General features: G+C 38.5%; 1 protein-coding gene across 1 annotated transcript in view; it reads right to left on the bottom strand.

Annotated features, from left to right (window-relative positions):
- The window catches only part of LOC124803322 (protein unc-80 homolog), a 995149-nt gene that overhangs the window by 39444 nt on the left and 928302 nt on the right, over window positions 1-27403 (bottom strand). The window contains exons 60-61 of the mRNA XM_047264506.1: window positions 15473-15586; window positions 6727-6855 (exon numbers count right to left, since the gene is read on the bottom strand). Coding sequence (XP_047120462.1) covers window positions 6727-6855; window positions 15473-15586 — 243 coding nt within the window. The remainder of the gene's footprint in view (window positions 1-6726; window positions 6856-15472; window positions 15587-27403) is intronic.

The following is a 27403-nucleotide window of genomic DNA, read 5'->3' as shown; positions in this document are numbered from 1 at the left end:
GGCCTACTGTTTGTATCACTGAATTGCCCGAATATTTGTTGCGCCTTGTAATTACCTGATTATGTGTAATTTTGTTTCTTTGACGAAATTTGTACAATACTTGTGATTGTTGCACATAAGTATTCAACAGATTTTCCAACATTTGAAAGCTGTGAAATCTCTGTCTTTTTATTAGCACATTAAATTCACTTATAGAGAAAATTCAAAGTCATGAACTGTAAATTTAGGTGTTACTTTTACACTTTGTGAATATGTTTCACATCCTTCTTTTTGATCCGGGCTTTGGACCGGCACTGCCGAAGTTAAAAACATTTTTATTTTGTTTTTCCGTTTCTTTATATATATTTCTTTCGTTTTTGAAGTTTTTTTCTAATAGCATTATTGTATTTGTTCTATGCTGCAATTAGTAATTCTGTTTTGTGTGGTATTTATCAAAACAGGGTACGACACACAATGGTACAGCGCAACTTTTACATTCGTACCTGCTTTCTCGATGCACTTTTTGTTTCAAGCAAACAATGCATCTACGCGTTAGCGCACTTTTCTTGGCTTGCTCACTTGTTATAATGTCTCGAAAATGCCTTCCCCCAAATCTTAGAGGATTATCATCAGAAGCCCCTCCTCTGCCAGCTTTTCTGTGCTCTAACGCATACGTTTCTGTAAGTTCCCTTACCAGTGACAGATGAAACTCTGCTATCGTCATTTTACGATCTGTTAGTGATCTGTGTAGGACATGAGCATTTAAAACACACAGATCTAGAATGTGAAAAAAGAACTTTTTAAACCACTTCATTGTTTTCCGTATACATCCGACAGAGCTAAGCAGCATATCAGAATGGTCAACTGCTCCCATATTCAAGTTATAATCTACAATGCATTGTGGTTTCTTAATTTTTTCTCCAATATTCCTGTTAATCTTTCCTGTGTCAACCATTTCTGTGGTGTTACATGTGGTCAACATCCACACTTCCCTTTTGTCACACCACTTTATAGCAAGCATTGTATCAGCACACATAAATTGAATATCCCTATGTTCCAGTTTCTTCTGAAGTTTCGACATGTTGCATCTGTTCTTACGGATAGTACCACATGCGTTCGTCCCATGACTGTGAAGCCAGGCAAACAAGTCTGGGCTTGAGTACCAGTTATCGACGTAGAGGGTATGTCCACCTTCTAAATAGGGCTTCATAAGTATAGCCACTATGTCACCACTTTTCCCCAAATTGTGGAACTCGGTTTCTGTTGATGCCCCTGTATAAACAATGAAATCCAAGATGTAGCCAGTCTTACAATCACATAACACAAATGTTTTCATACCGAATCTACTCCGTTTCGATGGAATGAATTGTCTGAAAGATAAGCGTCCTTTGAATAATAACAAACTTTCATCACTGCAGAGTTTCTGATGTGGATTAAATGCACAATGGAAAGCTGTATGAACTTTATTGACAATGTTCCTAATTTTGAATAATCTGTCTCCTCCAGTATTGGCAGAGTTGTCACTGAAATGTAACATTCTCATAAGTAACAAAAAGCAGTCTCTTGACATGAGTTCACTAAAAATTGGCGTATTTAGAAGAACATCTCTGGTCCAGTATTCGCTAATTTTCAGTTTTTTCACGCGAGGCATCAGAAGACAAACAGCTATGAAACAATACATTTCTTCATATTCAATATCTTTCCACTTTGAGATTCGAGAATGCGCAGATTCGGGAGTATTCTCCTGTGTGAATAAATAAAACCGATTCGTTTCATCAGCTATATATTTCATCAGTTCTTGTGTAAAGAATAACATGAAAACTGACAGAATACTTGACTCTTTCCCTATTTGACACACGTGTCCCGACAGCGTATCATCAAATGCGTGATTAACTGGCTGAAAGTCATTTTCTTTCCAGTCAAATATATCACTAAGACATGCTTTCTTCGTAGGCGTTTCACTATCACTTTCTGATTCTTCAGATTCAGAACAACTAATATTTCTTGTTGAAACATGAGACTGCTTTGACACCCCTGCTGACGTGGACGGTTTATGAATAGAGCTTTCGGACTCTGTGGAAGAGCTATCACTTTAGTCAAAATCAAGTAGTTCACCCTCACTGTCGCTCCTCGTAAGAATCTCCATGATTTATTCCTCAGTGCAACCACGACGTCTTGCCATTTTCCTTGTAAAATACAGGATGCGAAGAACACTGATGTAAATTCCGTTGAACAGTGAACTGTAGTGCGAAGCCTAGGCTCACAACAGACAAGCTAGTGGCCAGAACTGCGAAAGGCTACTGAGACATGGGACGGGAAATCCGCTGTCTAAGTTATCTCGTCATCAGCACTCAGGTAGCGGTGCACCTATAGTCGTCATCAACACTCAGGGGCCGGCAAGCGGGGGCGACTTAACTCGCCAACAGCACTCAGGGGAAAACCGGCGGCCACAACTATACTCGTCATTAGCACCCAGGGAGCGGCACGCAGCATGCCGAGTAAACTCGTCAACAGCAGTCAAAGGGTTAAAGTTAGTAGATGAATTTTGCTATTTGGGCTGCAAAATAACTCACAATAGCAGAAACAGAAGGGACATAAAATGTAGACTGGCAAGAGCAAGAAAAGCATTTCTGAAAATGAGAAATTTGTTGACAGCAAATATTAATGTAAGTATTACGACGTCTTTCCTGAAGGCATTTGCATGGAGTCTAGCTTTGTACAGAAGTGAAATACGTATGGTAAACAGCTCAGACAAGAAGAGAATAGTCCACAATAGTATCTCCTATTGGTAGCTTAATATTTACTTGATGGCAATAGTGTTTTTCAAACAAAATAGTTATCTACTTATACAAAGACAGAGGTCTGCTTACAGTACAGACCTACTTATGCAGCTGTACAATGAAAGCTGCTGTTTGCCATGCAGCTGATAGAAGTATTCAGTCTTGAATCTAGATAATCTGGTAACTGGACACTCCACATGCCAACCAGAGATAGCTCTTGGCAAAATTTTATTGATAATTAACGCTAATATAGAAATGAGAAGCACTTATTCAACTCCTCTGATTTTCACTAGGGAGAGAACAGGAACCCATGCAGAAATGAAAATAAATTTTCTACCCTTATCTATAAGATCATGTGCTGGTTTAATCTTGACAAATTCAGTCAGAACACTGTTTAACACTAGTTTTAAATTGCTGATTACAAACAGACCATGTTACATGAGAACGATAAGAAGATTGCATGTCAAAACATCAGTTGATGTGGATAATTTTACCCAATCTTATCCCTGTAAATTAAGTTACTTCAAAAGTGTATACATTAGGGAAAGCTTTGAGTTTGCAGATAATATTCTCTTACAGTGTGGCAGTAAATTAAGAGATGGAACAAAAGCTTCTACATGATGGTGTTCTGTGCTCTGCTAAAAGTGAATTACATGATTTAGAAGAAGTGAGACACTGCAAAATTTTTATAGGAATGCCACTCAAGCTGTCAAAAACAGGGTAGGTATTTTGTATCAGGTTGAAAAGAAAATCAAATATGAAATAAAAGATCAAAATGCCTTAAAAGCTAGGAATAACAGGAAGATTGAGTTAAAGATAAAAGGAGGTGAGTCTGCAACAGAACAAAAATGAACTGAGACAAAAAAAATGGAAAGAATATTAACAGAGAAGAAAAAATAAACAAAGAAAAATGACAGGTTAGTGACTGTATAGAGGGAGTGGGACAGGTGTGTGTGTGTGTGTGTGTGTGTGTGTGTGTGTGTGTGTGTGTGTGTGTGTGTGAGGGAGAGAGAGAGAGAGAGAGAGAGAGAGAGAGAGAGAGAGAGAGAGAAAGTAAATATATGAAGAGAGAGGGAGGGGAAAAGGGAATGACACAGAAATAAGTCTGATGAGGGTGAGAGGGGTGAGGATGGAGAAGTAGTTGGGGAGAAGGGAGTGAGTAATATGCAGAGAGAGTGGCATAAACTGATTTAATCATTTGCCTCAGAATTAGTTCTCACCTTCTAGGTATTGTCCCAACTTCTAGGTATTGAAGTGTTGGTGCACAGAGTAATTCAAATCATCCTTTGTGAAACAGGCACTATGTTCCCTGGTTATGGTGTAATGGTATGTTCTCCATGTCTATGTGTAAACACTCTGATTCTGTCCATTCAAACTTATTGATAACTTTGTGGTCATTATGTGTCCTGTTTGATTATCACCAACTGTCATATATCTTCTCTGCAATTTGTAACATCTCAAGTTGTCAAATCTTGTCTGTTGTTGTCACCTGATTTTATTTTCACCTTGCACTACTATAATCTCTTTTGACTTGGTGCTGAAAATAATGTCCAAGACAATCCTTGTACATTCCTGATGCCTGCAAACTGCCCTTCTCTCTTCTACAGTGCAGTGAAACTCACTAGTCACAAAAGTAAGTGGACCTGTAATGTTTTAACTGTATGTTGGTTACTGCCACCTAGTAATAAGATGTTTCCTGGAATTAATTTATTTTACTTACAGTTTAATTATTATTTTTGTAACTAAATAAATTACTGTAAGATGCAAACAGAGTCCTCTGATTAATAAAGATTGCCCCTAGTCAGAAAGGCACAGTGCTCTGGGTGGCATGAGGAGGAAGTAAATCAGACTTCACCATTAAACATGTTAGCAAAAATTTCATTGTGAAGACACCCATGAAATTCTTGTTATTCAATCATTTGAGGCTCAAAATAAAAAGGAAAACGTTAGCAGAGTATTCTCAGAATGCAAATGTATTAGTGGATTTAATGAAATTGCAGAGGTAAACTGGATGTGAAAAAAATGGTTTGGACATAATCTTTTTTTGGTCAGATACAGAGTTTCTGAAAGAAAAAGACTAAACTTGAAATATAGTAGACCAAGTGATATACTTAAGAGAGGAGAAGCTGTGAGTGCAATATAGTCAAAGAAGCTGTTATAACGAAAGACAGGCAAACAGTTTATGTCAAAAGCTTGGGACTCTCCAATGATTCACATATGATTGACTCTAAGCAAAATAAAAGTCAGAAATGTTATGAGATTCCCAAGAGAGTTGCAGATTGCCACAGATGGAAGAAGACCACACTTTCTTCTACTTTCTTGTGCAAACAATCACAAAAACATTTCAAAATGCAATTACTAGTTTCAGTCAGTCAGTGGTCATTACCAAACTGCCTCAATGCACCTCCTGCAAGAGATAAAGCAAGGTTTCCATTGCCTTGTCAACATAAGTATATTTAATGCTGATAACACAATGATAACCTTCACCATATGCAGCATTTACAGTCTCATGATGACTACTGGCTAGTCAAAACTGCTAACTGCATTTTGAAATATTTTTGTGATTGATGTCACAAGAAAAAAGAGGATATTTAGTAAATCATTTAATCTCTATTGTAAATATGTAACTGCGCTCTAAAATATTTTTTGCAGTTTCTGTCACAAGGACACCCAAGAGCTGCAAGTGACAGTTGCTTTTCTCAGTTTTTGTTTGTTAATTCAGTATTTTGTGATATGGATAAATAACTGTCAGCTTAAAGAAGGAATATATCCTAATGCCACTCATATAATTTTCATCATCATAACATCTCCTGCATAGCTTATGTGGTTACCAAGAAGCAAGAAACATATAATTTATAATTATTGCCTTTGCCAGAACCATCTCCTTGAGAAGTACTGCCAGTAATTTATTTTCTAGAATTAAGTTACTGAGAAGTGTCTCAGTAAATACAAGAGTTACTCTTTTCATGCTCAGAATATAAAATGAAGGGGAGGCAATCACTTATCTATACTGGACCGATGCGTGGTGCACAGAGACACTTAACAGGAAACAGCATTCACATTACGTTTTAAGCTCTTGCTCTTTTTATAGCAAAGGTACACACATTCACACACAGATACTTAAATGTACACTCCTGTGGCCACAGTGAGTCTCATGAGAGCACAAGAGCTCGAAAGCTAATATGAATATGGTTTCCCATTACGTACATCTATGCTCCAGGCACTGGCCAGCTAAAGGCGAATGGTTGCCTTTCCCTCATTTCACGTATTGCTCCATTCAGGAACTTCCAACATTGTTATCTCTTCATACTCAGCTTCATGACATTGTAAAGTGTGTAAGACTTCTGAATTTGTGCATAAGATGCATTTCATGTACTTGTGTGGTCTTCCTTCAAGGAGTCGAGAGAGAGAGAGAGAGAGAGAGAGAGAGAGAGAGAGAGAGAGAGAACATATGCACGTGAATGTGTGTGTTTGTGTGTGTGTGTGTGTGTGTGTGTGTGTGTGTGTGTGTGGGCGCGCGCGCGCATGTGTGTCTGTCTGTTCATCCATTCTATCTGTCCAAGATAGGGGCAGAGAGAGAGAGAGAGGGTGACAGACACACACACACACCCACACCCACACACACACCCACCCACCCACCCACACACACACACACACACGCACACACACACACACACACACACACACACACAGAGAGAGAGAGAGAGAGAGAGAGAGAGAGAGAGAGAGAACGAGCGAGAGAGATACGGAGAGGGAGGGGGAGAGAGAGAGAGAGAGAGAGAGAGAGAGAGAGAGAGAGAGAGAGAGAGAGAGAGAGAGAACGGTGACTGTACTATACAGATAACAACATGTTTTTGATCAATGTGCATTCAGCAACATCTCAAGTACACCAGTTGCAGAGGATGTGTGGAACAAACTGGATAGTGGGAAGTGCTACAGGAATGATGGGTGACTGGACAAGAATTACCTGAAGAATGTCTAAATTCTACAGCTGACCCAAACCGAAGTTTGGATGCCTTTTGTTGAGGCAAGCTATCATCAGACTTTTGACTTGAGATTTTGTGATCATCACTAGTAGAAGAAAGCTGTGATATTTCTGAAACATCCATATTAAAAATATAGAAGACTTCAATGCTTTTAGAAAAGTTTCCATTGTATGTGATGAAGTTTTTCCTTAAAGCACATACATCATGTAAGTTAGAGAATATTTTGCTAGGAAATTTTACAAGCTAATTTTGCAGGTTTTTCAGCATAAAGTACATATCATATTCTGACATGCACCTGAAAAAGTAATTGTTTAATACATATGTCATTATTAGAAGTGTTTCCATGTATTGTTTCACATCTCTACATCATTTTACTATTTTTACTAATAAAAGTTTACAGGTTGTGTTGTGCCACTGTATCGATAAATTATAGATCATGGCACAATAAATTCTGATGCCATGCTAAAGCTGTATTAATGTAATGGATTTTCATTCTGAAACAAATTTTAAGACATAATCAAAATAAGAACAAACTGAAAATGACAGCTAAGAGAAATATATTTCTGACTGCTTGCATACATAGCACAATGCAATTTCCAAAATAGAGGATGAAGAAAATTAATAAGAGGATGAGGTAAATTAATATAGCACAAAAAATTCGATGTACTTCATATTTTACGGCTGTGGAGAAATGATGAAAAAGTTTTGGAGAAATCTCTGAGACATATAATTCAATTATGCAGCAAGCACAAAAAGCTAATCATTTGAACTACAGAACTGGGGAAGCCAGCAATGTAATCAGACTTGTCAACCTGGAAACAAAAATCCAAAAAATACCTGCAGGTTCTAGACACATATATATATATATAGGCATCATATGCATTTTTAGCGATGTTCATGCAACAATATCCTAAATATGATACAGCAGATGACAAGTCTTTTTTTTGTATAAAATTAGTGAAACAGAAAATAAGAAATTATTTTTAACCACTGCTATTTTCTTTTCACTTATTCTGCATCCATATCAAAGGTGTTAATTACTGATTGCTTTTTGTCTTTCCCTTTACTGAGTAGTGGTTGGCAAGTACAGTATCAGTAAAAAGAATAACTGCTATCTTTTATAACCTTTTCTCAGTTTATAGCACTGGCACCAATAATTTCATAATTTCTCACAGATGTATCTTATCCATAATGTAGTACTTGCATCTTGGCTGGTGAGGAAATCCATGGATGTGATGATGTTCTGTCCTTCTCACTGTCTCATCTGAATACTCTCTCTAAGTAACAGATGTGAACACTCACATGTACATTTAGAGCAATATCTTTATTCCCTATTGTTAACAATAACATCCTTGTTTCTACAGTCAGATACTGAATTATGATACACTCACAGTGGTTGGTCTCTCTGCTGCTGAGTTCTTTTGAAAAGAATGATTTCATTGACACATATTGGCATACACCATGAAAGACAAGCGTTTTAGTTTGAATTCTGATCTAGCATACCATGTTAATCTCTCATAACTTCTCACATAATTGTCATGATTGGAAAGTACGATGTATGTGAATCATAATACTCACAAGATCAGCAAAATTTTGAATAAAGTATCTGAGTCACTGTAAGTGGCAAATAACTTCAGGAACTTGAGACAGATCAATTCTCAGCAACTAGGGTGAGCATAAACTTTCAATTCAGTTCTTCTTTTGACCATCAGACTCATCCCTGGTGTAACTGAATACCTTAGAGAAAAATCTCATCTTCCTAGTACATCTCCAAATATACTATCATCAATGGAAGATATTTGCTCTCCAACAATACACTGAGATAATTACAGTCTTGTAAGTAGTGGTACAAAACATCCTGGGAAACAATGCAAAGTGTATATGAAATCTTCACGGGTTATCAGCCGGGTAACATCGTCGTCTCGTAGCAACATTTCAATGGAATGCGTCTCCATCATCTTCAGGCGAAGCGTCAGGATATCGTCGGTCACGGGCTTATATCTCTGCTGGACTGACAATATCCCGACACTTCACCTGAAGATGATGGAGACGCATTCCATCGAAACGTTACTACAAGTCGATGATGCCACTCGACTGACAACCCGTGAAGACTTCATATATGAAATTCACTGAGAAAGCCTGCACTCGCACAATCCAAAGTGCTTTCTACTTCTGCTTCGAAGAAATAGTAGAGAAACCCACTCATGATGGAAATCTAATGGACCTAATGGTAACAAACAGACCAGACCCCTATGAGGATGTCCACACAGAAACTGTGATCATGCAACAGTTGCAGCAATAATGATTACTCATTTACAAAAGGAGACTGAAATAAGAAAACAATTACATGTTCAGTAAAGCAGATAAAGACTTAATAATGTCTTATCTAAAGGAAGACTTGAAACATTTAGCTCTAGGCAAGAGCATATAGAGGAACCAAACACCTGATAAATATGTACAAAGCAGAACAGTTTGTGGTGGGAGGGATATTTTATGGTATAAAGTCTCAGTGAAGACATTTCTAAAGATGTGGCGATGGCTGCAGAGTAGGTGTAATTCAAAGCATAGGGCTACAGACAGATAATAATTTGAATGAAATGCATTTGCATAGGACAATGCATATAGCTTCTAATGATTATTGTGGCAGAGTCTTGTAAAACATCTTCTCACAAAAACCCAAAGATAGTCTGGTAATATGTGAAGGATGTCAGTGGCACTAAAGTTAATGTCCAGACACACTCACATATAAAACAGGAACTGCAATTGAGGGTTGGAAAACAAAAGCAGAAATTCTGATGTCTGATTCTGAATGGTGTTTTACAAAGCAAGATCCAAGAGTATTTCCCCAATTTAATTCTTGCATCACTGCAAAAGTGAGCAATATAGTAGATGTTAGTGCCAGTGGTGCTGAAATCGGCTGACATCACGAAGGGTAACAAACTGAGCCACAAAACTACTGTCATTTAACATTGACATCCCTCTGTTGTAGTATCTTTAAAACATGCACCAAGCTCAAATGTAATGAGGTATCTCTAGCTGAATGACCTCCTCCATGCCAACCAGCATGGATACTAAAAACATCAGTCATGAGAAACCCAACTCATGCTTTTCTCACGTTGCATCTTGATAGCCATCAATTAAGGCTCTTGGGTGGATGATGCCACAAAATGCTGTTATTAACGACCTGACAGAGAATATAAGTAGTAATGAAGGGACCTTTCCAGATGATGGAGTTATCTATAGTAAAGTAGTATCTGAAAAAAATTGCACAAATATTCAGTCAGATCCTGTCCAAGTGGTGCACAAATAGGTAATTTGCTATAAATGTAAAACTGTGCTCTTCACAAAACATGTTAACATATTATCCTATGGCTTCAATATCAATGAGTCACAAACTGTATTAGTCAATTCATACGAATAACTGACTACTGTAACAATTTTAGAGGACATGAAACGGAATGCTCACATAAGCCCAGTCATAGTTAACACAGGTGGCAGACTTTATTGGTAGGATAATGGAAGAAGAATGCAGTCAGCTTACAAAGGAGATTGCTTACAAAACACTCATGCCCCCCCCCCCCCCTTCCCCCAAGGATATTGCTCAGGTGTGTGGGATGCACCACAAATAAAAGTACCAGGAAATATTGAATGTTGATCAAGAAGAGCAGCATGAATCATCACAGCTGTGTTTCAAACTGTGGAAAGTGTCATCAAACTGCTGAAAAACCTGAATTGGCGCACACCTGATGATACATGTCAACTTAAAAGTTTTGAGAAACAGTATAAAATAAGGACTCTTAGGAATATGATGAAGCCCGCTATGTATTTTCTCATAGGGATCATGTAGATAAGGCATTCACAGAGGCTGTAAGTAGTCATTCTTCCTGTGGTCCATTCATGAATGGAACATGAAGAAACATTAAAATGTGGTACCTCAGCTATGCATTTTACAGTTGTTTGCGGAGTATGGATATAGATATATGACTCAGTGATTTCTAGTATGTTACAGGTGTGGCATACACCAAGCACCTAAGTTGAGGTTGGTAATGTCATCAATACTTTTGTACTGGAAAATCTGCACATGCTTCAACAACCACCATTATGCATGAGTGTGGAATGTTCCGTGTCCAAGTGGTCACTCCGCATTCTAAATGGTATAAAGCTCTTAAAAGAAGTTTTAACCAAAAATGTACTGTGTTCTAATAGGGTGAACGGCTATTGTAGCAAAACACTCACTGACAGAAACTTCTCACACTTTGCCACACCTCACCTCATTATTCTTCCTAATCTCTCTTTCTTATTCTCATAAGCCACATGTGAGATATATGATGGTGGCAGTAGAACAGTCATATAGTGATCCTCAAATACAGCCATCCTTTCTCACAAAAGTACTGATAGGCATGAACAACCCATCAAATATGTGTCTAAAACGCTAACTTCAGCCCAAATTCTCAAACTAAAAGAGAAGCCTCTGTGATCATATTTGGCATTCAGAAATTGCATCAATTTCTCTACAGCACAAAATTTCACCTCATTACCACAATTCAGTGTCAGACTGCCTAAGGGGCCAGTTAGATCCTCCACAGTGTTTCCAAATGACACCCTACAAAACTGTCTGCAAGCTGTAACTGTAGAGGACATGGCTGAGGGAGGACCTTCTTGTAAAGCAAATTAAAAGATATATTCACCATGGTTCATGGTTGGTTGGAATGCCTCCCACTCCACTCCCTTCCAGAACTTCAAATATACTTCTCTAAAAAATAAGATCCAGGTGATACAGGGAGTACTGAAGCTGACAACAGACAACTGCCAGGTTATCATCCTGCTGACACTGTGTCAGTGTGTCATAAACTTCCATCATGCTGACCACTGTGGTATGGTAAGCACGAAGGTACTTCCAAAGTGGCGTACCTACTGACCTGGCAACTTGCAGGACATAGAAAGGGCAGCCCACTTCTGCACATCAAGCCAGTCAGCATTCCTGCAAAAATTTCATGCCTGGCAAACAGCACAGCACTTGTAGGAATGTGAACTTAAGGGCTTCATTGGCCCATTCCTTTCAGAGCTGTGGCTCATTGTCAGTGACAGTTACTCAGAGTCCGATATGTCAGGTACAGATGTGAAAAATAATGTCAGCTGTCCCCAAAGCATAGGTCCAGAGCTAGTTCCTAGTCTCCTCCAGGACTCCACTAATCCAAGTGTGCACAATGACAGAAATGCTGCATGAATACAGATGCAAGACACTCCTGAGGCCTATATAACATCCGTGACAACCCAGCTGTTGGCTCTGGGTACAGATGTATGGACTCCATCTTTGCAAGAGTTTCAGGGTCACTTACAGGTGTCATTAAAGCCACCCAGGGATGACAAATTTTCACTGTGGAAGACAATAGCGCCATTTTGGTATGGCAGCTGTGCCCGCACCTGGCAGCTTCCACCTTGAGCCAACCAATACTGGGGAGCTCACTCAGTACAATTTTAGATGCCAGATAGACAAGCCAACAACCGTAGGTCCAGTGATGTCAAATCAGGTACTCCATGTAGTAGGACACTGTCCACCACCAGCACCAATGACTCCCAGCAGTGAACCAGAGAAAGGAATGCCAGCACTAGTCAGCTGCAGTGTTATGATGATGCCCCCTCTGCCAGTGTTATGATGATGCCCCCTCTGCAAGGGAGGACACAGCACAACCACCGACACCAGCTGACATCGAGAAACACACTGAATCCATTTCTGGCTTGCTCATGCACCCCTCCTTTCTGTCAGTGTGACAATCCTGTCAGCAATAGGGAAACTTTCGATACGAAGGGCCAGTTAAGCAAGTGGGGAGGGTCACTATATCTGTGCCTCGGACAGTAAGGTTGACTGTCTTTGGAATACACTTCCACAGACTTTACTTGCAGCTGACAAGAGGAGACTATAAGCAATCATGTGGGCATGGCCTCTGGCATCATTCAGGGAATAAAACTGGCTGCATTGCCAGCATGAACAAGTGTCATATCATGCTAGGCTCTAGTGTCTACCTCACTTGTGCTGCACATATGTGACCAGGCTGCTTACTGGATCTCACTTGGATAACTATTTGGGCTGTCAATACACAGATGCTGATGGATCTGTCTGGCTGTAGTCTATCTGCATGCTTCTCATGGCATGTGTCTACATTTTTACAACTCAGCATCGACTTTTATTTGAACTGTCAAGTGATAATTGTGGATCCATCCTTATTGTGTATTAAAGGTTGTTTGCTGTAGTTTAGCAGGTGTACTATTGTCCTAACTTGATGCATTTGTGATAAAAGAGCACACTGTACATTGTAATCAAACTAAGTTGCACAAGTGATCAGTAAAGGATGACAGTTGTTGTAGCTGTATGTGCCAATGTACAGGAAAGTTTATCACTTTTTCTAGCCTCAGGAGATGTCTAATGTAAGCACTGCCCACATCAGCCACAAGTTACTGATTATTTCAATGAATTGTGCAGTCCAGGTTACTGATATCAGAGCAAGATGCAGCACGCATTTATGAGTAAACACCACTACTTGCAATTTGTGAAGTGATATTGTAAATCCTTTTTTTATTAACTAACTAATACAGCAAGATGATCTGGACTATGCAGAGAGATTCCACCGTGTATAGACCTGCACATTGGACTACTATAAAGGTAATAGTAGAGAAGTTTCAATGTCAGTAGTAGTATGTTACATAATATTGGGCTGGGAACTGCCTACTGAAGAAAGTCTCTACACATTCTGATCTGGGTCCTACTATCTCATCGCTCAAAAAGTTATGCCCAGTGAGTATGAAGCAGCCCATAGAGACATGTAATGAAGAAATCTCTACTCCAGTAGCATATAATCTTCAGTGTTAATTAAGGACCTTGTCCAACATAGTATTTGGTTATGATATTGATGCCACATGTATGTAGCCACTATATCACTTGCTAATAATGTGTGACTGTCACCTGCATCTACATCCATACTCTACAAGCCACTTCATGGTGTGCAGCGGAGGGTATTTTATGTACCTATACCACTTCCCCCACTTTCCTATTCTGACTGTGAATTCATGGGAAGAACAGTTATTGATAAGTCTACACTCTCAGAACTTTAATCGTAAACCACATCGTGATGCAGAACACCTCCCTTGCAGCATCTCCCATTGGCGCTAACTGACACTAAATGAACCTGTAACAAAATGTACTGCTCTTCTTTGGATCTTCTATATTTTCTCTATCAATCCTATCTAGTATGGATCCCACAATGATAGTAATATTTAACTATACATCAAAAATGGGGTTTTGTAAGCTACCTCCATTATGAGGGGACTAAGCTTCCTGAATATTCTTTCACTAAATCTGTCTGACAACTGCCTTAACTGTGATTAGTTTTAAGGGTTCGTTCCATTTCAAATCTCTTCTTATACTTACTTCTAGATATAATGGATGTCACTGCTTCCAGTGATTGTTCTGAAAACGAGTAATCTAATGATAATGCGATTTTCTGCCTATTTATGCACAATATGTTACATTTGTTTATGTTGAGGCTCAACTATCACTTCCTGCACCGCCAACCAATTATCAGCAGGTCTTCCTGCATTACACAAAAATTTTCTTGTGTTGCGACTTCTCTGTATATAACAGCATCTTCTGTGAAAAGCTTCGTGAAACTTCCAATATTTTGTACAGTAGTATTTTTTTCATTAGACAGCAGAACAGAACTGTATCAAATGCACTGCTCGATGTGGGCTCCAGTATATACTGTTTTCAGAGTCCTGTGTAGAAACAGGGTGAGCTGGGTTTCACACAATCATTGTTTTCTACAGAGGAGATTTTTGGTCTCCAGAAATGTCATAATATGTGAGCATAAAATATGTTACCAATTTCTACAACAGATTCATGCCAGAGATATAGGCCTATAATTTCTTCAACCTTCTTCATCTCCCTTCTTGGAAATGGAAATGACCTGCACTTTCCACACATCAGTAGGAACACTTCATATTGCTTTCACATCAAGTCCAGTGGGCTTTCCTCTGTTGAAAGATTTCAGTTGCTTTTCTATCCTGTGGTCACTTATATTGGTCATTATGAAGTTTGTGTGATGATTTAAAGGAGAAACCACAGTACAGTACTGCTCTGTGAAACAGTTTTGGAAAAAGACATTTAGTATTCCAAAATGGATTTTCCACTGTTTGAAAAATAAAAGTGATAATCATACAGGCAAATTAAGGCATTGGAAGACAGTATGTCTAAATAAAAGAAGGAACAAAGCACAAAAGTATACTTTCATTGTTTTATAAACGATTTCATGCATAAGAGAGATATAGGAATGTAACAATATTATGAGAAGGAAAGTTGCTACACACCATACAGCAGAATTGCTGAGTCACAGACAGGCACAACAAAAAGACTCTCACAATTATAGATTTTGGCCATTAAGGTCTACGTTAGCAATAGACAGACATAGGCACATGCACACACACTCACGCAAATGCAACTCGCACACAAGAGTCAGAGGTATAGGAGCTACTTTGTATGTATTTGGCGATGCCTAGAAATATATTTATTCTTATGAGAATAAAATTTTAACAAAACAATATGGAATAGCACACTGAGTAAAAAAGTAAGTACGTTATAAGCTGATAATGACATTAGAAACATCTAAGTGTTGTGGCGTGAAGCAGATAATGAGGGTTGGTCAATGGTAGATTTTACAAGTAACTGCTTTGTACCTGCTGGTGTCTTTCCTCCATGAGAACCTGATGATGTAGTATCAGCAGCTGTAGCAGCATCATTTAATTCTGCCCTTGTAGTTGAATCACCAGCACTCACACTAGACACTGAGCCTGCCACATAACATGCAACATCAAAAGCAACATATACAGCAGCAAAATATATTACACCATAACCATACCATGTTAACACACACCCACCCACCCACCCACACACACACACACACACACACACACACACACACACACACATACACACACTGGTTAATAAAATACAGAAACAGGAATTTACATTATTAAAGCTATTATTTATATTGTTAGTGACAGAGAAAAAGCTTTTGGAAATCACACAGGTAATAAGCAGTAACATAATTTTACCCACAACAAATGAGAGTTGAGGATCAATATCATTCATACTGCCATGTCAGGTAAAAAGAGGAAGTGAAATTTAAACTACAGAATGGAACCATAGAAAAGTGAACGAGCCATCAATTGATAACGTTACAAATAAAGGCTGTTTTTACAGGCCCACAAATGCAGTCAGGCCAATTGTACAACACTGTTAATGTTGAAAGCTATTTTTTTTAAAACACTGCAGTGATAAACTGACCTCATTTGATTTTATTGTCATTGTGATACCTCAGTACTGATAAATAGCATTTCGATAACACATTTATTGACCGTGGCTCACCAATACCATTGCCTCCTAGATCTCCCAACTTGAACAAATTAAATTTTTTTTCTAAAGGCAAATTTAAAAGCATTGGTGTATCACGGCTCTGTTGATAGAGTCAGCGAACCCCAGGAATGCTTTTGGGTGGTTGTCAATGGATCCAGAACAAGTCTGGAATTTTTTTAAGTGTATGGGCATCAGTGAAAAGACGTGCTGAAGCCTGCCTTGACATGAACAGTGGCCATGTGGAACGCTTGCTGCAATGTCTTTGTCCTCAAGTGGAATCTTGGATATTCTTCTTATAAGGGGTTTGCATAATCAGTCATAATATGTCACATCAGGAAAATCACTGATTTCTAGACCTATGTCCTGTACTTGTACCTTTTGTTTGTACCTTGTGTAGGTACCTATAAGGTTTACCCATATAGAAAAATAAAATGTCTTAATTCATACAGATGCCAGTTGAATGTGCCTAAGATGTATTAACTCATATTACGCTGCATTAATGTAATCTCAGAGGGCGATGGAAAATTTAAAACAATGTAATTTTAGATTTTTTACATCATCTTACTTGTTTTAACGCTTGTAACATAGCTCTTCTGTTCTTGACCGTCATGATGTATGGGCATATCTTATTCTATATCTGACTAACAAATAAAAAGTGGATAGTTAATGGCAGAAAATTATTTTATTTCTACAGGTTTCAAATACACCTGTTCCCCTCTATGTCCATCAAGAACCAATAAGTCAACTCTAGGATGCATGGAACAATCTTCAAGAAGGCGACTGCCACATCGTCATCGGCATCGTTGTACTACAAGAGAGAAAGGGTAATTATTATGAATAGGAAAAAAACGAAACTTTCAAAGTTCATTCTTCTTACTTCATGTTACAGAAGATAGAAAGCAGTACCTATCGTCATGTCCTGCTTTGAGTTTGTGTAAAGGAGAAAGCTTTTGACAGGCATTGTTGACTGTGATGTCACACCTCTCGCTCTCTCTCTCACACCAAATTAAATGCATTTTTATACAACAACAACTGATCCTTGCATGGTGCCATAAAGAGAAAGAATCAAGTTATTTTTTAAATGTTATATAATTGTATATTTTGTAATCTTTCATTATGTTAACCGTCGCTGTCTTTCTTTTGTTTCATGGTTGGAATGTTGTTGCCATCGTAACGGAGGAGAGGCAGACACAAGGTATGCATAAACCAGAGGGGATTAACTAGAGCACTGATATTGAGAAGACCAAAATGAGCAACTTGAAGGTAGGAAAATTTATGACATATTGTTTGCATGCCTGCACTTAGTAGCACCTCTTCCAAGAGGAGTATAACACCTTTTCCAACTGATATTCTGATTTGAAGCATTTTTTCAAAAAAGTAGATACTTATGTTAAGAAATTTTTTTGATGTTGAGAAGTCTGTGTGTTCAGTTAGACTATACTAACAAGGTGTTGTAATATATGTCAGAGATGCACTACAAATAAGTTGTGGTGCGTGTGGGGCAGCGGGTGGAATAATAGTTTAGATGTTTTGTATTTATGCTGTTTGCCGTTCTCAACACGGGCTCTCTAACTACAATATTGGAAACCAGAAAGTGATTAGCAAAACGTGAAGCCTGTAATTAGAATTCCTAGTTCCCACTTCATCTGAGAAATACATTTATAGCTACAGCTTATAGCTCTGAGGAATTAGGAGATTGTCTGGGATTCATAATCAAAAAAACCATTCTCTCTAAAATGTTCACCATATTCTGAAAGTCACATACCAAAAAGAATCCACACAATCCAACTACCAGAGCAGTTCAGGGTCTAATGCGCTGATGCCACTATAACTGTTCAAATTAAATGTTTAAGTGAATGCTCGCCATAATTTGATGATAATGTTCATCAACCGCCACGCTAATAATGGTAGAATGTCTGTCCTGCGGCGGCACATGAAAATACGACATACGCAAACTAAAGATAGATCATTAACGTCATCCCAAAATTAACACTTCACTCGAAAATGATTTCATGGTTATGCATATCCCGAGTAACTTATTACTGCATCCGAGACTGTTTATATCAATAATACCGACGCGACGCGACTCCCGGCACAGGTGGTGCGCTAATCAGCATCTGGAGAGAACTGGGGCCTTTCTGCTTCCTGCGTAGCATTCTTACATATAAAGCCGCGGTGTGGACGGCTAAGGGAACGCTGATCAAACCTGCTCTCCCGACTAGCCGCTGGGCTAGTAATGCACCACTTTAAGTTATTGAATAAATCATTGCTTCCTTTGCTGATGGACGATGAAGCTTTCAATTTAATTGTGCAATCAGCACACAAGTAAGTAATCATAATAAAAGTCTGACGTGGCTAAGTCAAATATTTTGGGCGAGAGAATTAATTTAATTACACTACACGCAGTAGACGAGCTCTGAACTTGCTCTTTGGAGATACGCTATAGCTATATTTTTATAGTTATTCTGTTGAAACTTGTCACATTTTTATGATTATAGTGGATCTCCCTTCTACTTAAATTTAAACATCCTAGCTTTATTTATTCGCCTACTTAATCTATCTTGCTTCCTTAATTTCTAAGGCAAAACCAGAAAATCATGAATTTCAACTAAAATTTTAATTTGTGAGATCCAGAATACTGTTTCTACTAAATTATTATGCAAAAGGAATCTAAACATAAATTTTTAAGTTTCTAGCTCTTTTCTGTTGCGCCAATCATTTTTACAGAAAAACGTACAAATTTCGAAAATGGTTAAAGTTATTGAACTGATATCCAACACATACTGATTTTGTATTACTCCTGACATGCTAGAAACGTTTCAGGTTATTTACTTAATTTTAAAGTATTGCGCAATATTTATGATGTCAGAGCTAGTTACAGCAGACTAGGTTGGCACACAATGGAAAGACTGATGTGAATTTTATAAGGCGTGAGTATGCTGCTTCCCTACATGCGGTATCATCACAATTTTGAAAAGGATGTTTTATCTCACAATTTTCAGTTGTTTAACTGTTTTATTGAAAGAAGCAAAAATGAGAAAATCAGATAGGTCCATTGTTGGTAGTTGATTAGCAAATATGCAGACACAAGATTCCAATGATGACAGAATTGAAAATGTCAGTCGTTGTGATGACGGCCAACCATACCTTTTACATGCTATGGACACAGACAACAAGCAATGTTGTGATCTGTGATGCTACCATAATTAAAGTACACAAAACAGCTCAGTTTTCACTGGAAAGCATTTTCTCCTGTGGTGAGAGTGAAAGGTGCGAGAGCGCAGATTCGTTAAATTATTCTTTTCCTGTGACATAGACTCCCAATAACTAAACAAAACATGGTGGGCACACTTGGTACATCGAATATGATGCAGTTAATACACAAGCACATCAATGGTTTAAAAAATGATCTTAAGGAACAAAATCAAATGTTTGACAAATTTGCTGTACAAACACAAAATTTTAACTCCCTTAAAAATGAACAAAAGCAAACATTTGATGGTCTTAAATTTCATTTGACACAGCAGTTCAGTGACCCTCGTCAGAATTTACATACTGACCTGTCCAATGAATTTACATTGTAAACTCATAAGCATCAGAAAAGATATTAAAGCAGAGTTGCTTACTGACTTATTCCAGGATATGAATAACATGAATCAAAGAGTGCCATTGGAAGACAAGGAACATGAACAATTGGCAGGTAAGTTAAAAGGTGTGAGGATGTACAAACTAAAATGCAACAGACACAATCGCAAATTATGTAAGAATTTAGTCACCCTCACAGGAGCTGTAAACGAGTTGCAGTCAGTATGTAAAGGTTTACCAGAAGAGGTACAAGAATTGTCATTGCAATTAAACTTAAACACTCAGTTAGTCCAAAAAGCACAGGAAAGTATAGACAACGATGTAAAAGAATCAAAGGATAGGACTGAAGCAGGTATGCTGGACCAAAGTAGTACACTGTCCAAAAGGTAATTCAGGAGCATGAAACTTCCATGGAATAGTCAAGGAGGAGATGAAGGAAAAAGAGATTGCAAAAATAATAAAAGAAAATCCAACACCAAGCAGTCAACTGCCATTAGATCAGATAGATAATCGTAGTACCTATCCACTGTTTGTTACAAGCCCATCAGATGAAGTAGATGGGAGTTACAAGATGCAGCAGGCACTGCTGACTATTGTATCTGTCATGCAACCGTACTGAGAATTCTGTACATTTGCAAATGGTAAATGGTAACATAAAACTGAAAGCACTGTAAGAAAATAAATGTAAACACAAATGAATGAAATGGTGGAAAGGAGCATTGCACAGAAAGGAATGAAGAAACAGCACTGACTAGAAAAGCATTTAAGATGGGGTAAGGAGATGATGCATTATGGGAAAATACCACACAAAGCACAATATTCTACACTGGCACATTGGCATCACGATTTGCTACATAAAAATTAAAAGGCAGATCTCCTTGATGTCTGCAAGTAAAATGTGATATGCTGCATCAAGACAGCTTAAGACATTCAGCACTGGATAGTCTCAGTATTTTGCCAATCAAGTTACTTACTTAATTATGTTCATAACGCTTGTGCTTCCCAATGTATGTCATGTAATATGTCCTTCTTATGTACTTTCACTTTACTGTCTGTACACTGGCTTACTCTTGACTTCTCCTTTACCAGAACTCATACCTGCCAATACTTATTCTGTATTTAAGTTTATGTTAATGACACCTTAAGAATTTCTGGTTTGCAGTGTATTTATTTGTTTCAGTGTCTTACCTTTTTTATGTTTTCTTAAGATTTTAATACACTTTATTAAACACTTCTCATTTATTTTCTTAATTATTAATCACTCCACCTTATCCATAATTTTCATCATATAACTCACTTAGTGGACATCATTTTATGCATGTTCTTAATGGATTCAGCACATCATCTTAGACTTTTGTTGCTTTCCATTTCTCTATCTGAATTAGAATACTAAAAAAATCACTATAAATACTTAAAGGAGCTTACTATAATTACTTTTCCAGATCATTTTGTTGGTGTCCACAGGTCAGATAGTGATTAACAATTTTACACTTAGTCGTCTCTCTGTCTGCAAGAAAAAATATCATTCCTGTAGTTTTTATTTTTTAGCTACAGGATTTTAATTTTTTTTTCAATTTCTCATTTTATCATCTTCTCCATATCATCTTCCTTAAATTATGAATGATTTCTGCTTATGAATTTCATTTTCATTCGGTCATTCACTTATTGTGTTCTGTAACCTCATCATGAAAGAGAACCTTGAGTGATGAATGAGACTGAAGTGCATGCAAGCTAATGTACAATTTGTGTGTACGATGTAGTGGTATGCGCAAGTGAATATTCCATGCAAGATCATCTTTGGCTCAGCCTATGATCGATGTTTATGCTTAGTTTTTCCTGGTACATTATTCTGTTGTTTTTTTTTTAACTTTGTCACTTGAATGCCACTTTGTGTTACATGTTATTTTTAAAGCCGATAAAGTGAATTTCAGTAACATGCAACAGCTGGCAACCTTGACATGAGATATGATGGGCAAAAGCATTAAATTCAACACATGTTTGCACTCTGTGCTATGCCGTGTTGCACCAAGTACATCTGTGTAACTGCATCAAGCATCTTCCATGCTCCACACTGGCTGTGATGTGCATCTGTAGCCTACTGATTCTGCATATTACTACAATGGTAGATCAAGTTTCTGTGTCAGTTGCACATGCACTTGCTGGTGCAATGATAAACCATATTGCAGTAAAACTACCACCTTTGAGGCAGTAAAATCGTAGGCAGTGGTCTGCACAGTTGAAATGCCAACTTGCCCTAGTGCAAGTCACTGCTTACCATACTTACCATACAAAATATAGTTATCTTATGGCAGTACTCAGTGAAGAAATGGCACTGGAAGTGAAAGATGTTCTGTCATCGCCATCTAACATGGACTGATACCCAGCAATTAAAAAAGCCGTAATAACACGACTTTTGCAGTTTGAGGTGAAGAGACTGGAAAAACTACTTCATACTGAAGGCTGGGTGACTGCACACCATTGCTAGTGCAGCGCCGATTATGAATGTTGGCAAGCAATGCAGTAAGCGATGAATTTCTGTGAAGCATTTGGCTATCACTCCTGCTGCCTGATGTGCAAAAGATTTTAACTGTGTGTGCCAGTGATCTAGATGCACTAGTGCAAATCGCCAATAGAATATGTGAGCTGTATTCATCGTGTGTGTTGCAGTGGTTAGGACACAATCACAGACAAGATGGCAACTTTGCTATGCTACAAGCTCAGATCGCTGAACTTACCACCCAAGTTGCCACATTCGAACTCAGAACAACAGTCACCAATCTTGTGACTATTGCTCACCCAGGAAACACAACCATCCATCTTTGGCTATGAAAATATGTTGATACCACCACTGACTTGGGTCTGAAGCATGGAAGTGTATCCCACCTTATGAGTAGTGAAACACAACAGGAGCTCAGTAATAGTGGCCACTGATGCTCCAAATGGCAGCCATCGACTGTTTATCACAGTTGAAGTACAAAATTAAAGTGATTAGTAGACATGGAAGCAGATGTATCAGTCTACCCGTTCGTCCTTCTGCCATCTTGTAAGCATGATGGTTACCACCGCTTTGCGGCCAGTGGCTCCACAATAGCTACAAATGGTTGTACCATGTTAGTGTTAAACCTAGGCCTATGACACAGGCTTGAGTGGCAGTCTGTTGTGGCAAACATCACACATCTTATTCTGGGAGCAGATTTTCTATCATTTTTTGGACTTGTACCCAACCTCCGGCACCAACACCTGCTGGACACTAGCACAAACTTATCCAGCAGAGGGCTAGTTCGTCATGTGGAAGATGCTGGTGACAGACTGAAAACTGAAGATTCTCCATTTATCGAACATTTGAAACAGTTCCCCGAGATCACATGTCAAGCTTTCGTGCTAGCTCCCGTGCAGCGCTCCACAGTGCACTACTTTCTGACCATGCCTGAGCTACTTCTTCATGCTCGACTATGTCATTTAACACCACAGAAACTAAAACTGGTAAAACAGAAATTTGCATCTATGCTCGCACAGAGGTTCCATCAAGTAGTAGTTGGGTATCCCCCCTCCATATAGTAGCAAAAAAGACTAACTGATGATATCCTTGTGGAGACTATTGACAGCTAAACGCAAGAATGATTCCAGACTAGTCTCCTATATCACACAATGAGGATTTCCCATCCAGTATAAAAGGTAAGAGCATATCTCTACAATGGACTTCATTAGAACTTTTACCAGATACCCTTAGCACCAGATGACATTCCCAAGACATCTGTATGCACACCTTTTGGGCTGTTTGAGTTCACCTGCATTCATTTTGGGATATGTATTGGTGCTCAGACATTCTAAAGATTTATGGATGAGGTTACACATGACTTGGATTATTGCTATGTATATATAGACAATGTTTTGGTCATCTCATGATCAGGTGCTGAGCATCTGTCACACCTATGATGACTTGGTGTTTAAGAAGCCCACTCATACAGACCTGTATCTGCAAGCTACTATTTGCCACCATCCAGCATTCTAAGAACGTTAATCCAACAAGCTCACACCATCTTAGATGCCAATAATCTGCAAACATAACTGGACCACTTGCTAACTGTGTTCCAGACCAATCGATATTTGTCCCAGCAAGTGCAGATTGCGCTACACATGTACAAATGACAAGACAAACAAGAGGATGAGGCCTTCAAAAGAACTGCTTATTTACTCTATATTGGAAATATTTCAGCCAGAACTGGCAGAATATTAAGAAGACATGAAGTTAAAGCATTTTTTGCCCTCCTTCTAAAACCTCGGCACTGTTGGGATTTGTTAAACACAACTTAGAGTTGTGCAAGGCCAGAATTTACAGAATTCTGCGCAATTGTGGCAAATTTTACGTAGGACAAATGACGTGCACAGTGCAGAAACGGATCGTAGAAGATCAGTGGGATACTCGCCTCCTCAAAGCGAATAAGTCTGCTTTCGCCAAAAATTGGATTTTCACTGGTCATGTGATGAAATTGACCAAACAAAAATTGTGGCCTATACATTAAACTTTTGGAGCTCCATCATCAATGAATCAATAAAAATAAGACTGTCTGAGTCCCTTATTAACCAAGACAGTGGTTTCCAGCTAAATTTTGCATGGAATCTTGCCATAGAAAAATTTCGTGTGCTGCACATGTTGTTTGCCATGTGAAGACAATCAATCTGATATTGATGAAGCCAGTTTTCACCATGGAAGGTGCACAGCACAGCACACAGACTTGGAGACAAACAGCACATATCCAACACCACCTGGACACACCACACCTGTGTTGGACACACCACACCTGTGCCGGCAGGGTCTTAATAAAATTTGCATCAGCCATCAGTGCAAATTATTGATTTGCTAGTTGTTGTGTTAAGGAGTGACATAGTTGGGGGCATTGATTTGCTTGCTAAGTGTACCCCTCATCCCGAATTCCTAAGTCACAGTTGCAGAACATACAGATAAAAATTATAGAACACATTGTAAGATAACAGTACCCTTGCTTGTTTGCATGTAATATAATTGCTGACATCAACTATACTTAGTAGCAGGCTCAGCAAACAAAGGATAGTTCGTGTCTGACTTTGGTGACCCCTGGGTGGGATCCAATGAAAGGCTGTTCCACATTTAATTTAGTGGCATACAATATTAGCAATGAATGTGTGTTATTAGTAGAAATCCACACAGCATAAATGTAGCTTTTTGTGACCAATGAAGTATGCCAAATCATCACGGAAAAAAATAACTAGGGTCATCAAAGAGAATATGTTACACACAGCAACAACTGCTTCAGGGTTCTGAAATCAATGTATTTGGTGCAGTCTGAGAAGCCAATACACCAATATGATGAGTGCCACAGCCACTTGCAACAGTAGCGCTTTGTGTGGAATTGGATGCAACATTGTTTAGGAGAGGATAGGAAAAGAACTACAAACTGTGTTAACAACTTTAATTTGCGAAGAGAACTTTTAAATCATGTATAGACTTCAGTTGCAATTCATGGTGGCTATACTGAAGATTATTACAGTGGCTGATACAGAGCAAAATGGCAGTGGTATTGTTACTGTAGAAGAACAGTTAATACAGAATAGAATTTTGTATTCATAATTCCATTCATTTTGAAACAGAAGATAATGGTATCTGCAATTTAAATTCACCAATGCACAGTTTGACACTAGAAGTCAGTCAGAAATGATTTAATGTTGCAGATACTGCAAGAAATTAAAAATTCTCATCAAAAAATCAAAGAAATTCATCAGGAAATGAGTCAAGAAATCAAAAACTCTCTTCAGGAAATTAAAAGAGACATATGGGTCAGTTACAATAAATTATTGGGTGCAGATGGTAGTCTGCGAATGGAGCTTAATAGTACATTTGATCAAGAACATGATGAATTTTGAGATGAATTTCTGATCAAACATGGACTCAAAACTGAAATTCGAGATTTTAAGATCCAGATTGATGAACAATGCGAACAAACAAAAAAGATAAAATTCATAACTATGATGGCCAAACAACGCAATTGAAGGGTGCTTGCTACTGTAGCAGAGAGACAAGCATTTAATTAATTGGCAGAGTTCAGAGGTAGGAGTTGGGTACCAAAATAGATAAAATTTGTTTGATGGTTTCAGAATATGAAAAGGCGGTGAGTGAAGAACGTAGAGGGTATATATGGGAAGAGATAATGCACCGATAAGTGTAATGGATCATAACAATGTTAATGTGCCTCAAGTGATTGTAGACAATGGGATGTGTGCATGAAATTATCAATAATATGATTCCAAATAAGGTATCCATGCTGCAGCCTTTGTCAGTCAGTTCAAGCATGCATTTTTAAAACATTATATAGTACAGACTAAGACAGATAACTGCAGCAGTCATATGAAAGACGAAGCTTATATCTGAGGTACCAGAATAATCAAAAATTATTACTCATACAGAGAATTTAAAACACATACTTAAATCAATTTTGTTTCCAAGAAAAATTATATATGATATGTCCTCAGACATAGTTGAACTTTCTATAAACACATTGCATCTGTTGCCTTTACCCATACAATTAAAAAAAAATTGTTTCCTCTATCATGTAATACAAAACTTTTTTTATGACAATAACACTTGTTCAGTAAACACTCACTGTATTACTACGTCTAAACATTATTCTACTTTGGTTATAATAGAGGGAAACATTCCACGTAGGAAAAATATATCTAAAAACAAAGATGATGTGACTTACCAAATGAAAGTGCTGGCAGGTCGACAGACACACAAACAAACACAAACATACACACAGAATTCAAGCTTTCACAACAAACTATTGCCTCATCAGGAAAGAGGGAAGGAGAGGGAAAGACGAAAGGATGTGGGTTTTAAGGGAGAGGGTAAGGAGTCATTCCAATCCCGGGAGTGGGAAGACTTACCTTAGGGTGAAAAAAGGACGGGTATACACTCGCACACACACACATATCCATCCACACATATACAGACACAAGCAGACATATTTAAAGACAAAGAGTTTGGGCAGAGATGTCAGTCGAGGCAGAAGTGCAGAGGCAAAGATGTTGAATGACAGGTGAGGTATGAGTGGCGGCAACTTGAAATTAGCGGAGATTGAGGCCTGGTGTATAACGGGAAGAGAGGGTATATTGAAGAGCAAGTTCCCATCTCCGGAGTTCGGATAGGTTGGTGTTAGTGGGAAGTATCCAGATAACCCGGACGGTGTAACACTGTGCCAAAATGTGCTGGCCTTGCACCAAGGCATGTTTAGCCACAGGGTGATCCTCATTACCAACAAACACTGTCTGCCTGTGTCCATTCATGCGAATGGACAGTTTGTTGCTGGTCATTCCCACATAGAATGCGTCACAGTGTAGGCAGGTCAGTTGGTAGATCACGTGGGTGCTTTCACATGTGGCTCTGCCTTTGATCGTGTACACCTTCCGGGTTACAGGACTGGAGGGTGGGAGGGTGCATGGGACAGGTTTTACACCGGGGGCAGTTACAAGGGTAGGAGCCAGAGGGTAGGGAAGGTGGTTTGGGGATTTCATAGGGATGAACTAAGAGGTTACGAAGGTTAGGTGGACGGGGGAAAGACACTCTTGGTGGAGCGGGGAGGATTTCATGAAGGATGGATCTCATTTCAGGGCAGGATTTGAGGAAGTCGTAT

Source organism: Schistocerca piceifrons, chromosome 6 (genome assembly GCF_021461385.2).
Source record: "Schistocerca piceifrons isolate TAMUIC-IGC-003096 chromosome 6, iqSchPice1.1, whole genome shotgun sequence".
NCBI lineage: Eukaryota > Metazoa > Arthropoda > Insecta > Orthoptera > Acrididae > Schistocerca > Schistocerca piceifrons.
This window is presented reverse-complemented; position numbering and strand designations above follow the sequence as displayed.